The sequence below is a fragment of the Gossypium hirsutum genome, chromosome A08, assembly GCF_007990345.1.
Source record: "Gossypium hirsutum isolate 1008001.06 chromosome A08, Gossypium_hirsutum_v2.1, whole genome shotgun sequence".
Taxonomy (NCBI): Eukaryota; Viridiplantae; Streptophyta; class Magnoliopsida; order Malvales; family Malvaceae; genus Gossypium; species Gossypium hirsutum.
Genome location: NC_053431.1, coordinates 42,855,328 through 42,870,639, shown reverse-complemented (window position 1 = coordinate 42,870,639; position 15,312 = coordinate 42,855,328). Strand labels below are relative to the sequence as shown.

General features: G+C 36.7%; 1 protein-coding gene and 1 pseudogene across 3 annotated transcripts; one reads left to right on the top strand and one right to left on the bottom strand.

The window, feature by feature from the left end:
- Nucleotides 1-6,269: 6,269 nt before the first annotated feature.
- On the top strand, nucleotides 6,270-8,755 carry LOC107912564 (protein SRG1-like; annotated as a pseudogene).
- Nucleotides 8,756-9,264: 509 nt separating this feature from the next.
- On the bottom strand, nucleotides 9,265-14,866 carry LOC121205114 (pyrophosphate-energized vacuolar membrane proton pump). 3 transcript variants are annotated; one of them, XM_041076048.1, is made up of 9 exons: nucleotides 14,570-14,866; nucleotides 14,170-14,471; nucleotides 11,979-12,553; nucleotides 11,496-11,875; nucleotides 11,323-11,409; nucleotides 10,906-11,236; nucleotides 10,013-10,423; nucleotides 9,862-9,921; nucleotides 9,265-9,761 (listed from the first exon to the last, which is right to left on the bottom strand). In XM_041076048.1, the coding sequence occupies exons 2-9, from the start codon at nucleotides 14,432-14,434 to the stop codon at nucleotides 9,555-9,557; spliced, it is 2,316 nt and encodes a 771-aa protein (XP_040931982.1). In that variant the 5' UTR covers nucleotides 14,435-14,471; nucleotides 14,570-14,866; the 3' UTR covers nucleotides 9,265-9,554. The 3 variants fall into 3 exon arrangements, with proteins under 3 accessions (XP_040931982.1, XP_040931983.1, XP_040931981.1); XM_041076049.1 differs by lacking the exon at nucleotides 14,570-14,866 and adding an exon at nucleotides 12,677-12,742 and having other exon boundaries at nucleotides 14,170-14,343; XM_041076047.1 differs by having other exon boundaries at nucleotides 14,170-14,631.
- Nucleotides 14,867-15,312: the final 446 nt, after the last annotated feature.

The window sequence follows — 15,312 nt, the reverse complement described above, 5'->3', positions numbered from 1 at the left end:
GTTTCTACATACTCGGTCTACTAACACATGTTTGCCTAACGGATTTGACACTTTTATCACAAATTCGGTAGACTCAATAAACATATTCATACTGGGTACTAATTTCATGCATACATAGGAATAAGTAGACCCTGGATCAATCAAAGCAACAATAGAAATATCGTGAAGAGAAAAAGTACTCGTAATTACATCTGGTGAAGATGCCTCTTCACGATCGCGAATGGCATAAGTCCTTATAGGCGCACGGCCCTCGGGCCTCATAGCTGTATCTCTGGGAGCACCTCTGCTGTTAACCCCACTGCTTGGGTTCTTTTATGGTCAACCCCTTGAATGAGCACTACTCGCCCTCACTTCTTGCTTTTTCTCTTTCTTATCTAATTCAGGGTAGTCTCAGATGAAGTGGTCTAGTGATCCACATTTGAAGCACCCTATTTCATTCCCTCGACACTCACCGAAATGACGCCTACCACATTGCAAACACTCTAGTACCAACACTCGCGACAGAAGTGGTCTAAGCTTAGAGCCATGTTCTGCTTGTTCTTGTTCCTATTTGAGAACCCCGCTGACGCGTTCGATTGGGTAAGAAACTCTCTCGATCTCTTAGATGAGGTCTGCTATAATTTCCCCATCTATCTTTTTCTTGAGTCTGGGACTCGATGTCAGCTCTTCTCTTCTCTTTGGCCAATTCCTCAGCCTTACATGCTCTCTCCACGAGCACCACAAATTCCATCAATTCTAAAATGCCAACTAATAGGCGGATATCTTCGTTTAAACCATCTTCAAACCTCTTGCACATGATGGCCTCTGTAGATACGCACTTCCGTGCATATTTGTTGAGTCTCACAAACTCACACTCGTACTCTGTCACTGTCCTACGACCTTGCTTCAGCTCTAAATATTCTTTCCTCTTTTGGTCTATAAACCTCTAACTAATGTACTTCTTCTGAAACTCCTTCTGGAAGAATTTCTATGTAATCTTTTCCCTTTGTACAACTGACACCATTGGTAGGCTGAGTTTCGTAGGAGTGACACTGAGCACTTCATGCACTCCTCAGGCATGCATGACAGCTCATCAAATACCCTAATGGTATTTTCTAACCAAAATTCTGCTATCTCCGGGTCATCATTAATATTAGCCTGAAATTTCTCAACCCCTTATTTTCATATTTTATCTACTAGGGGTTTCTCTCTCCTAACCATATCCACTCCTTGGGGAGCTACAGGGGCATACTGAGGAATCAGAGGAGCTGGGGGAGGTAGAGTATTCGGATTCGCACGAATGAACTCCGAATACCACGCGCCCGTCATATAGAGGTAAGCTTCTCTAGCTCCTCCGCCCTATACATGCCATAATCAAAATAAAAGATCTAACTATACCAAGTGCTTCAGATGATAGTGTGACTCGCTTTTCTGATGTAGAGATGATCTTCGAGCTACTATGGCGGCATTATAAGAAAATAGAAAGGGAAATAGGGTAAGCATAGAGCTTAGTAAGTTGCTTGTAATAAATATAACAACAACTTTAACATTCATCATCATGCTCTTAGTACTAAAGTAGGTATAAGCACAACTTGCTCATCACTATCCAATACAATTTACATAGAAATATTGAGCTTACATCTCAAACATTTCAAATAGGTACCTGTACCATTCACAACATGGTTATACTTTCCTCGTTTAACTTAAACTGTAATTCTCACCGTTGAACCCTTTGGAGTGTTATCGGATATTCATTAAGCCTCAAACATAGGGTGTAATGCCGATGCCATGTCCCAGACATGGTCTTACAGTGACTATCGAAATCGAGGCTGATGCCATGTCCCAAACATGGTCTTACACTGGCTCTCACATCTCTATGCCGATGTCATATCCTAGACATAGTCTTACACTGACACATCTATACGTGCCGATGCCATGTCCCAGACATGGTCTTACACTGACACATCTCGTAGCGGACGCATGTCCCAGACATGTCTTATACTGGCTTACATTATGAGGTCGATGCATGTCCCAAACATGCCTTACACTAGCTCTCGTCTCAATGTCAATGTCATGTTCCAAGGTCTATTTGCCCTTTAAAGACCCCCAATTTAAGTTTCATGGCAATTTAACACCCTTAGCAATCAATTCAAGACTTTTGAACTTTATGCGATTTAGTCCTTTTTCGCGATTAAGCTCTCAAATGCTAAAATTAATTCACTAAATTTTTCATGTACTATAATAAACATGTTATAACTCTAAAATAATAATAAAATAATTTCTCTGACCTCGGATTGGTGGTCCCGAAACCACTGTTCTGACTAGGTCCAAAATCAGGCTATTACAATTGGGATCACGTAGGCGCCTCCATTTGCAGATGGGTTAAGGGTATTTTTTCTTGTGAAAGCATTGATTCAAAATTGAATAACTCACTTATTGTTCTTATCCCTAAAATCAAAAATCCAAAAGGTTTCGCTCATTTTCGACTAATTAGTTTGTGTTCTGTTCTTTACAAACTGGTTATGAAGGTCATTACTAATTGATTTAAAGTGGTATTCCCCAAACTTATAGCTCCTGATCAGACTGGCTTGTTAGCAGGATGGAACATCACAGATAATATTTTCATTGCACAAGAGTTTATTCACTCTATGAGAAGTATGCAGAAAAATAGGAGATGGATGACCATCAAAATTGACCTAGAGAAAGCTTATGATCAAGTGCACTAGGATTTCATTGCCGCGTCGCTTCAAGCTGCAAGTATTACTATTTTTTTACATAATGTTATTATGTTTGCAATTTCTAGTTCTACTATATAGGTTTTGTGGAACAGGGTTCCAACTTCGAAGTTTGGGCCAGCTAAGGGCGTTCGACAAGGTTGCCCTTTATCTCCTTATTTGTTTATACTGTGCATGGAGTGGCTGAGTCATAGTATTCATGCTACCATTGATATTGACAATTGGACCCCTATTTGACTGGTTCGCAATGGTCCACTGCTTTCTTATCCTTTTTTCGCAGATGATTTGATCTTTTTTGGCCATACTAAGGAACATCAAACTCGGGTCATCAAGAATATTCTTGATGATTTTTGTAATTACTCGGGTCATAGGATTAATAAAAGAAAGACGAATATTTTTTTCTCCAAAGGTATGGATGGCATTTTAAGGAGGCGTATCAACAGTTTTTTTGGTTTTCAAGAAGTGAACAACTTGGGGTCTTATTTAGGTGTACCCTTTTTTCACGAGAGGGTTACCAACAACACACTACACTTCGTGGTTGATAAGGTGCGAAGCAAGCTGTCTAGTTGGGATGCTAGGCAACTTTCTTTGGCAGGTAGGATGACTTTAGCTCAATCGGTTCTTCTTTCAGTCCCAAGTTATTTTATACAGACAATGATGGTTCCTAAAGGCTTATGTGATGATATTGAACGCATTGTTCGAAAGTTCGTTTGAAGATCCACTAATGGTAATGCTAAGGTGGCATTAGTTAGTTGAGATTCAGTGTGTCAACTAAAATCTTATGAAGGCCTTGGTTTGAAACATTTGGAAGATCATAACACTTCTTTCATGATGAAAGTTGGTTTAAACATTGTCTCTAATCTCAATGCATTATGGGTTTGAGTCATTCGGTCAAAATATGGGATTCTTAATGGTTTACCTGAAAATTTATCAATTGAGCGTTGTTCTTTCTTTATGGAGATCCATAGCTAAGGTATGCCCCTTATCCGTGAAAACCTTTTATGGTCTGTTGGAGATGGTAATAGAATCCAATGCTGGCGAGGCCCTTGGATTCCAAATTTTGGCCCCTTATTCTTTCATATTCCATGCTAATCTAACCTTAATATAGATTGTACTCTTAGTAATATGATTGCAGGTGATGGTTCATGGAATTTAGACCTTTTCCGGTTGTGGGTTTTAGAAGAGATCATTAATAAAATTATTGGAATTCCACCACCGCATCCTTCTTTGGGCTCAAATAAAATAGTACAGGTGCTACTTCGACTGGCTTATTTTCTCTCAAAAGTGCTTATGAGAAGATTCGAGATTGTACACTGAATCTTAAAGAACGTATTTGAGAGATGCCTTGGAGATTTAATGGACCTCAGTGAATTCATTTCTTCTTATGGCTTGCCTTCAAGTGTCGTTTACTTACGAATACTGAAAGGACAAGGAGAGGCATTGGGAATAGCAGCGCTTGTGGTTTTGTGACATGAATACGAAGATGTGTTACATGTACTCGGAGATTGCTCTGCTACTAGAATCATTTAGGACAAATTTATTCCAAAAGAAAGACGATCTAGGTTTTGCATCGGTTCCCATCACAATTGGATGATAATTAATCTTTAAAATCACTTATCTATTTCTTTAGATGGGGTGGATTGGTCGTGCCTTTTTGGGATTATCATTTGGCGTATTTGGAAGAATCGTAACTCTTTTTTCAAGACTTCTCTTGGAGTTACGAAGAGGTCCTTAAAGTTTTATACAGCTGGGCAAAGTAATATTCATTAGCCTCAAAAGCAGCTTTTTACAAGACACATTGTTATTTTCATAATTTAGAAATAGATAGAAATTAGGTAAGCTTGAGAACAGATGGTTCGGTTAGACTTGATGAAGGCTTTGCAATAGGTGGAGGTTTTGTGTGTGATCATAATGGTGGGTGGATCATGGGGTTCTATAGGTATTTGGGCAGTTGTACAGTGGTAGAGGCTGGGCTTTAGGGGATCTTAGATGGCTTAAATCTTATTTTGAACAGAAGGTTTGAAAGGATCTTAATCCAAACTGGCAGTATTGATGTTGTTAACGCTATTCAAGAAGGTTCTTCAAGAAATTCTAATTATGCACTCGTTAGAAGAATTCATCTCATCTTATCTTTAAATGGTAAAACAGTGGAGGATTCAACATATATCTCGTGAAGAGAATCTAGTTGCTGATAGTTTGGCCAAGTCAATTCGTTCTAGAAAGCTAAGTTTAAGATTGGTTGAGTATTCTCTTTCGAGGTTTTAACTTATTGATTTTGTAACATTTTCTTTTAAAAAAAAAGATTTTGGAACTTGAAAAACTATCCCACAACTCAAAGTTTCCATATATTCCTCTTGAATCTTCTTTTATATAATATATATAATTGATTTCGAAGCATAAATAAACCATTATATTAATTAAATGAATACCACATGGTAATTTCTATAAATAAATAAAGTTTAATGCGTACCACATGGAATTCAAAAAGACTATGCTTGGCTTCATATTTGCTTCCGTTTCTTCTTTTTTATGAATGATGTATGAGAGGATTGTTAAGCAATGAATCTTAATAGCTTTGAAAATTAGATTTATTCACTAAGTTTAATTATAATAAATAAAATTAAGATATAATTTTAATTTAGTAAAATAATTCTTATTTTGATTACTCTAATTTTTTGTCAATTTATTTACTCTAATTAAGATAATTGCTCGAATTGGTTACTACTGTTAAAAATTTCATGTGAATTTTTTTACTAAAATTAGGGACCTTTCTATAATTAGTCCAATACATTTTTTTGTTTATTTGCAAAATAAGAACTATCAATCTTTATCACCGCTCATCCCTTACTCTCAATGGTGAAGTGAGGGGGGGCTGATAGGAGCCTTGATCCCCCTAAAAAGTAAAATTTTCTATTTAGATCATTTTATAATTGATAAATTTTTAAATTAATAATAATAAAATTATACTTTAATCCCTAAAATATGATACAATTTTGGTTTAATTCTTTAAAAATTATAAATATAAACTATTTAAAAGGAAAAATTACATTTTTACTATAGTAAAAATATGTAATTTAATTTTGCCTCAATTTTTTTTCTAACCTTATCATGCTTACTCTACTATTGCTCATTTCTTCATCATCCCCGCATTATAAAAATCATTTTACAATATTGCTTCTTCAACATAGGTGATGCAGTTATTCAATGAATTTTTATATTATTCTAAAATGACGAGATCTCATATAACCATTTGAAACTCTTTTATTATTTTCTAGGTTGGATTTAATTTTTTAAAAATAAAAAAATGAACAATCTATTAGTAAATTAATAATTTTTTTAACGGTAATCAGTATTTTAGGGTTTTATAAAATGGGAATGCTACTGAGTTTTTTTTACAATAAAAGATGGTTTTGCGTAGAAAGGCATCGCCTTCGCGGATCGTGGCTGCTTAAGATAATCGTTACTTTAAAATATTATAAAAATCTTGAAAAAGGTGGAATGGAACCGCTCTTTTTCATGGTTTTGTCCAATAGTTGGCTCCTTTGACGTTAAAGCGCATACTTCAAATCCCAGGGAAGACCAAGCTTGGTTGAACAGAAAATCAATTGGTGGGGGATTTCTACAAATGAACATGACCAAAACCCTTCTTCTGAATATTATAATTGCAGTGACATAAGACAATTTTAAAAGCAGAGTGTACAGATCGTCATGAATGATGTCAACCACAAACTGTTAAACCAAAGAAAATAACTTGAAATTGTGAATGTATATAATATGACTGCAACCAAAACAGGTTAGAACCGGCATATTCCTGGGTCTCAAGTTTGCTGTATGGCTCAACCTATCGAGCTTCAACCACAAGCCATAACCGTGCAGGAACTGGCGGCTATCAACAGTAGACAAGTCCCAGAAAGATACATTCGTGAAGGAGTGGGAGACCTTGATGCCTCTTTCCCAGTGTTGGATGTTCCTACCATAGATCTTCAACTCCTTGCATCTTCATCATCTACCAGTGGAGATGAATTTGACAAACTTAGATCAGCTCTCAGCTCCTACGGTTGCATTCAGGTCAGATTTTTGGCAAATTTCTGTAGACAAAAAGTTTTAACTATCAAATTCCTTGATTTTCAGTGCATTGTCGATTTTACTGTATTTTAACTATACTGCATATGGCTCTTCCAGACAACTTTGTCCAATAAACATACAATTTTAAAAGTAGCTCAAATTTCTTGAGGATTCAACAGCTCATCATTAAAAATTTTCATGATTGTAAAACTAGTCAACTTCAAACCTGAGAATTATTTTGCGAGTTTCAGGCAATCAATCATGGAATTACAAGTGCATTTCTGGACAAACTGCGAGAAGTTGCTCGCCAATTCTTTGCTCTTCCGTCAGAAGAAAAGAAGAAATACTCCAGAGAAATCGGCAGCATTGAAGGGTACGGGAACGACATGATCTTATCTGAGCATCAAATACTCGATTGGACTGATAGATTGTATCTTATACTGCGCCCAGAAGATAAGCAAACACTCAAATTTTGGCCTGAAAATCCTGAATCTTTCAGGTATTCTCCTCCTTCTCCCTTATGCCCTAGGGATCTGAAGCTTTCCAAAGTTATGCACTAACTTCTACCAATACAACAAGAGAACAAAACACCAAGAGTGAATGTTAGCAATCAAACAAGTTAAATATATTTGTCATATCTCTGTCACAGGGGAATTTTAAATGATTATTCAACGAAACTACATGTGATCCTGGAAGTCCTCTTAAAGGCAATGGCACGGTCACTAAACTTGGAGGAGAACCAGTTTTTGCAACAATATGGAGACCAAGCAACAATGCAAGCAAGATTTAACTTCTATCCTATATGTCCAAGACCAGATTAAGTTCTTGGGGTTAAACCTCATGCAGATGGATCAGTAATCACCATGCTGTTGCAAGACAAAGAAGTGGAAGGTCTTCAAGTCCTGAAAGATGATCAATGGTTTAATGTTCCAATCATACCTCAAGCTCTTCTTATCAACATTGGAGATCAAGCAGAGGTAATGACCCCAATTATCTAATGATAAGCACTCTATTATTGGCAACTCTTTAATACCCTAAATGATTCGTATCCGACATCTATGTCTTGACATATATTTGGGTCAAGGTACGAAGGGAGTCCTGAAAATTAAAGGAAAAGCTTAGAAAAAACTGAATATACTCATGTCAGAACATACACATCTAAAGCTCACCTTCAAATCCAGAAAACACCAGAAAACATAAAGTGTAAGTATAGTGATTAGCTACGTTGCTCCGACTCTTAAATTTCTCTAGTCCGGATAAGTAGTTGACTGATTGGTTAGTTATGTTACTCCAACTCTTCAATATCCAACATATAGTCAGATATAACATGATGTAAAATCCTTGAAACAAATGAAAGAACATGGGGAAAAAATAAATGAACTTAGCTACATCAGTCCGAGTAATTTATCTACTAAGCTAATCTACCAACTACAAGTTTCGGTTAAAAGATGTTTGATGCTGTAAATCAAGAATAGATGTCATAATTAAAATGTGACTTACATTGGTGGTTCCATGGACTGCACACAGATAATGAGCAATGGGATATTCAAGAGCCCAGTACACCGAGTGGTAACAAACTCAGAGAGGGAGAGGATTACTCTAGCTGTTTTCTGCATTCCACATCCAGATCAAGAGATTCAACCAGTGGAAAAGCTCATCAATGAAACTCATCCCAGATTATACAAGAAAGTGAAAGATTATGTCAGTCTCTACTTTCAATACTACCAGCAAGGAAGGAGACCTATGGAAGCAGCACTGATTTGAGGTTCCCCCATACTACATTTTCTTTTGGCTTGTTCTCAGAAACGGCATCCAAAACACTAAGCGATGAAACCAGTGTGTAAAATTATAAGGAGATAAAGAAACTTCACATTGATATTGAGGATAATTTGTAGGGCAATGGATGGCTCCTTACTACCAATTGTTAAGCCCTTCAAACAAAATTTAAATGATATCATCATCAAGTCTTCATGTCACCAATATCTTTAATTTAATGTTTAAGATATACATGTTTAGTTTGAAATCTGCCATAACCAGCCCCAAAATACTCAACACCTACAGCTGATGCCTAATGCAATCCCTCCTTCCAAGCTTCAGTCACCTTACTCAGCCCCCATCAATGATGTCTCTGTTCTTAGCAAGAACTTTATTTTTTTGTTCAGATATGTTGGTGAAGACTGAACACGAAACCGTTTTATCTAACGATTAGAATAGGTTCACCGCACAAATTACGACCTTCACCTTTCTCAACAGTAATATGCTAAAGATTTTAATCAAGCTCAAATGCAAGGGCGCAAACACGTCCACTATACTTTCCGCCAAGCTTGAGCTTTCTAAGAACTTTGCTACAGCCTATATCAAAATAAATTACTAATCAAGAAGACCATTTCTTTTTCCTGCAATGACGAATCCATGCATTCTCATTATATCCCTAAACTGTGCCAAAAACCATTAATAACAAGAATATTAGAGCAACAAAACAGAATTAGACGAGAGCAAAAATCAACATTCTTCATATAACAAAAAGTAATAATAGTAACAATACAGTTTTAACTCTTTTCTATGGATTGACCATTATCATCATCATCATCATCATTATCAATGTCTTTGTAAACCCTTTACAAGGGGAAATTTTTCATTGCCTGATTTGGCCTTTGAGAGGAGATGGTCTCTAGAGTAAAAAAGGTGCTAAACTAAATATACTTAGGAAAATTGGAAATGTGGAACCCGGCAGAGATGGGAATCAGTGGGCCTTTAGCCAATGTTTGTTTTCTCTTAGAATATCTTAAACAGCAGTCCACCATGTGTAGCAAAGAAGGGAGCAAAAACAAGTGATTCAACAGCCATGAGCTTGATGAGTATGTTCAGTGATGGCCCAGATGTATCCTTTAGAGGGTCTCCAATGGTGTCACCAATAACAGCTGCCTTATGTGGATCCGATCCTTTGGGACCAAGAGCCCTTGCATGGTCTGAAGCAGCCGCCTGCAATTCACAACAAAAGCCAGAGCACAAAAGTAGAACCATTACTTTAAAACATCGATTATAAGATTAGATCCCAAGATATCAGTCAAATCAGAGATACCTCAATGTACTTCTTAGCGTTATCCCAAGCACCCCCTGTGTTGGATGCAGAGATAGCAATCTGCAAACATACCAGATCAGAAGCAAACATTAAAATGAACCCTCTGTAGGAAAGGTCTCATGTAGAAAATATCAAGACTTGCTAACATTACCTGGACACCAGAGACGAGAGATCCAGCAAGGACACCAGAGAGAGTTTCGACACCAAAAAAGATCCCAACAATAAGGGGTGTGAGCATAACAAGGGCACCAGGAGGGATCATTTCTTTGATAGAGGCGTCAGTAGAGATCTTGACACAGGTAGCATAGTCAGGCTTGGAAGTGCCCTCCATGAGACCTGGGATTGTGTTGAATTGTCTGCGCACTTCCTCAACCATCTTCAAAGCTGCACTTCCCACACTCTTCATGGTCATAGCAGAGAACCAGTAAGGAAGCATTGCCCCGACAAGCAAACCAATAAAAACTTTAGGGGTCAATACATCAACTGTTGAAATTGCAGCACGGCTCACAAAAGCACCAAAAAGGGCAAGGGACACCAGGGCTGCTGAACCAATGGCAAAACCCTGGAAAGAAATGCAGAATTTTCAAATGAATACCACCTATTAATCCACTACTGGAACAAGAAAGATCCACCTATTAATCCACTACTGGAACAAGAAAGATTACATTCTTTCAAGAAAACACATAAACATGCATCAAGCAAAAATTGCAACAACACTTCAGGCATTAGAAAGAAAACTACTTACAGCTACAAACAACAGAAAAAACCAAAGCTAGCCAAAGAGCAAAAAACTACTCATGCTGCAAATAAATTTAAAGGAGATGGGATGTATTAAAAAAGCAACAAAGATGTTGAATAACTCTTAAAATTCCAATTATAACAGTATGAAAAAAATTAGGACAAATAAAATAAAAAGTAGCTGTTTCAATGCCAACCAAAACAATAAAATCTGCTTTATAATATGCAGAACAAACATAGAGATGCCATAAATAAAATAAAATTAGAAAAAGGTAAGCCATGTGCTTAAGTGAAAACAAATCAAACCTTTCCAATAGCAGCAGTGGTGTTCCCTGCAGCATCAAGAGCATCAGTTCTCTCTCGTATTCTATGGCTCATGCCAGCCATTTCAGCAATGCCTCCAGCATTATCACTGATGGGACCATAAGCATCAATAGCCAATCCAGTAGCTATGGTACTCAGCATTCCAAGGGCAGCAACAGCAATGCCATACATAGCAGCAAAGCTAAAACTAACAAAAATACTGATAGCAATAGCAAAAATAGGAATAATGCAAGACTTGTAACCCAATGCAAGACCAAAAATAACATTAGTTGCGGCTCCAGTCCTGCAGGAATCAGCAACATCTTGTACAGGGCTGCAGGAGAATGTAAAGAGAGTGTTACAATCAATTATAACAAAGGATAACGAAAGGAGAAAAACAATATCATCCACATGAGTTACCTGTATGCATTGCTAGTGTAGTACTCAGTTACAAAACCAATAATTAGGCCAGCCCAAAGACCAACAGCAACACATAAGAATAGTTGCCTGAAGAAGAAATTCAATGTTGCTCTCATTTAATGCAAGCATATGACTTTTAACATTTCTCAGCAAAAGAAGCACAAAGAGCTTACCAGTTCTTCACAAGTTTCTGATCTCCAAAATTGTAAATGGTAAAGGAAGGTGGAAGAGCTATCCAACTAACAACTCCGATTCCAATAGTCATGAGAACAGTGGAGATTATAAGTTGCCTCTTCAATGATGGTTCAATTTCATCAACAGCCTTGATCTCAAAGAAATCAGTTGCAAATAAGGTGGTGATTAAACAAACAATGATACCGACAGAACTGATGATGAGAGGATATAACATTGGAGTCAATTCATGATTCATTCCAAAAGAAGAGATGGAAGCAACAACTAGGGCAGCACAAGATGATTCAGCATAGGACCCAAAAAGATCAGATCCCATTCCAGCAATATCACCAACATTATCCCCAACATTGTCAGCAATCACCTGAAAACAAGGAAGTAACTCAGGGACATCCCTAAAGGAGGAACTATTAAGTATCAGATTAAAAAAATACCATTACAGATATTCGTAGATGCATGTTACTTACAGCAGGGTTTCTAGGGTCATCCTCGGGAATGTTCCTCTCCACCTTGCCTACAAGATCAGCACCCACATCAGCAGCTTTGGTATAGATTCCTCCACCAACTCTGCCAAAAAGTGCCATGGATGAACCTCCAAGCCCGTAACCAGTGATTGCCTCAAAAAGACCACCCCAGTCATCACCATAGTAGAGCTTGAATACATTTATGGCAATGTAAAGCACCAAAAGGCCATTTGCAGCAAGAAGAAAGCCCATGACAGCACCAGATCTAAATGCAGTAATAAATGCCTTTCCAACTCCCTTTCTTGCCTCAAGGGTGGTTCTAGCATTTGCATAGGTAGCAATTTTCATCCCAAGAAAGCCAGAAACAACTGAAGTGACAGCACCGAGCAAGAATGATAAGGTGCTTAGTGCAGCAGGGGCAAGGGCAGGCTTGCACATCCTAGATAGGTCATATGTGCAAGGTTGGCTCTTCATGCTGAAACCCTCTACGGAGCCGAGGAAGAGGAAAATCAAGATTGCAAAAGCAACCATGAAAATGCCAACATACTGATACTCAGTGAAAAGAAATGAGGTTGCACCTGTAAACTCATAAATCAAAATATTAGCTAACTGGGAAGTCTTTCCAAAATTTACCAGCAGAAAAGGCAACAAACAAAACAACAAGATATAAACTGAATTAGGAAAAGCATATTGTCACGAACATTGTCTATAGAACAAGCCAGAGTGTTCTTATTCCCATCCTCATGTAAAGCAATAGAAACAATGACCTAACAGACAGAAAAAAGTAGTTCCTCTCTATTAGACAAGTAATTTCATTTTGTTGAGAGCAATTAAAAAAGTATCTTTAAATTTGCATTTTAACAAAAGTAATATTTACCATTTAGATCTCACAAAAAGCAGAAACAAACAAGAAAAATAGCTCAGTATGTTACAACCTTGGAAGCATAGAAAAGATTCAAAAGCAGTCAACTTTCAAATAGTGAAGCAAAGTGTTAAGCATATCTATCATGAAACAGTGCAACATTTGCTCAAATCAGCTTTTACTATGACAGCAATTCATGCAAGATAAAAAAAAAAGTTACAGAAGTAAAAAAGGAAGGAAACTAAACAAATATTTCAAAGTAAATAAATCATCCATTTCTATATCTTCGTTAAGTAACTCTTTCAGAGTATACAAACTGAAGAGTTATAGCCACTAGAAACTTAATTCAGGCCCCACATAATTTTTTAAAAAAATTGAAGAGTTCAGACCACTGGGAATTTAAATCGGGCCACATATAAAGTAAAACTTCCAGATCTATTTTTTCAGTTTTTCTTTTTAAATATATCCAGATCTAGTTCAAGTTCAACGAAAGGGGTTGAATTTCATTAATAAATTTAGTTCCTGAACATTCAGTTTTCCATTTAAATCCAAATCTGAAGACTAATCAGTAGGAACAAATTTTCACATAGTAAGCATGCAATTATGAGGAAATGTCCAAAAGTCTTGCAAGGCCATTATGGCTTCTGCTACAAAGCCTAAAGTTTAAACCCAAAAAGACAAAAGGAAAGAAAAAAGCCTAGATCTCAATTATGTTCTCAATGTGCAAACAGAAAATCAACACACCAGCTTAACCATATATTGATTGTAATATATAATTAATAAATACACGTGGGTCCAAACTCCAAATTACCCCATCACCATACACTTCGATCTGAAGAAAACACTCATTGGAGCACACATTTTTTTTATATATAAATAAAAGATAGCTTGCACATTTGTAGTTTTTCATGGCTTTTGAATACATAAAATGAATATAAGAATATTTTGTTTGTTTAAAAATAAAAACTAAAACTTTAACAAGGAAAGCATGGTGAAACAGAAAACCTCGTGCTCCAAAACTCATTCTTCTAAGTTAAAAACACATCACCAAAATTTATACAGACAAACCAAGAAATCCAATATCAATAAATAATATAATATAATGTGAAATTGAAGATCTAAACGTTCACAACATAAAAATCGAAATGTCTCACGACAGCGAGAAAAAAAAAACACGTTTTTTTTCGAATACCCATTACGGCTAAGTAATTCAAACGTGAAAACCAAAAACAAAAACAACATAAGGGAAGACAGAAAGTTTCTCTCTTTTTTTTTTTCAAAATCCCAGATCGAAAAAGGCTTTAAAAAATAAAAAGTGAAGAGGGTACCAACCTTCAGAGATGGCGTTTTGTATTTCAGCACATTTAACAACAACATTATGGTCATTGAGACCTTCTTCTTCTTCAATGAGGTAATCAGCGTAGCCGTTTTTACCAGCGGCACCGCTGTTACCGGGGGCACCAGAGTCTCGACCGGGAGAGAGCTTGACCCGGGAAACGAGAATCCATTGAACGAGAGAAAAGGCAATTCCAATCACGGCACAAACCGGGATCAGGATCTCGGTTCCGAGATCTGGCAAAATCGAGGAGGCCCCCATATCAAACCACCTTCCGCAAAAGAGACGAAATGCAAAGCTGAAAGTGAGAGAAAAAAAAGTTTGTCAGTGAGGGGAGGGGAAAATGAGAGAGAGTTTATAATAATTATATACAGGAAAAGTTCGTGGTGAGAATGCCTTTAAATGCTTCGCTGGCCAGAAAGAATGGAAAGGCTAAAGATAGAAAATTCGTTAACGTTTTATTAACTATTTTTTAACTTCGCATCTTTTTATTCTCATAAAATGAAGTTTTAAATCTTAATTTTGAAATTAAAAAACTTTTTCTTTTCACAGAATAATGTTGGTTATAAGAGATATTCAGCTGCAAGAGATGTCACTCATAAAAGTCGCGTGAGAGAGAGAATAACAAGGTATTTTGATCGGTTGGAGTGACTTTTCTACTCTTTTTTTTTTTTTTTTTGCTGTCTTAATTCTATTCCACAATAACTACTCGTTGCCCTGTATTGTTGAGAAAATGTGAGTGTGATCGGTGCAACTTTTTTCTTCTTTAACAAACACAGTTACTACAAGAAGAAGAGTGCTTGAAGCTCATGGTGTGGATTAACCATCCAGTCATTAAGAAAACATCCTTCAAATAAAAATGGTTACTAGTTGATGACAAAATAAATAAATAAATAAATAGGTGGACGATATTTTATTATTTTCATTAATTTGGTAACCAAAAAAATTCATAGTTAGGCAACCTCAATTGTAGTTTTACCCAAACAAAAAACAAGAATAATATCTAGACAATCACATTAAAGCAATCAGACTCAAAAATGACATTAGACCATTTCTTATATTTAGCCCTTAAGCATCCAAAAATTGAGCGGGGTAGTATGAGTTAATGACTCAAAAAGAGCAAGTAAAGTCTTGGAGCA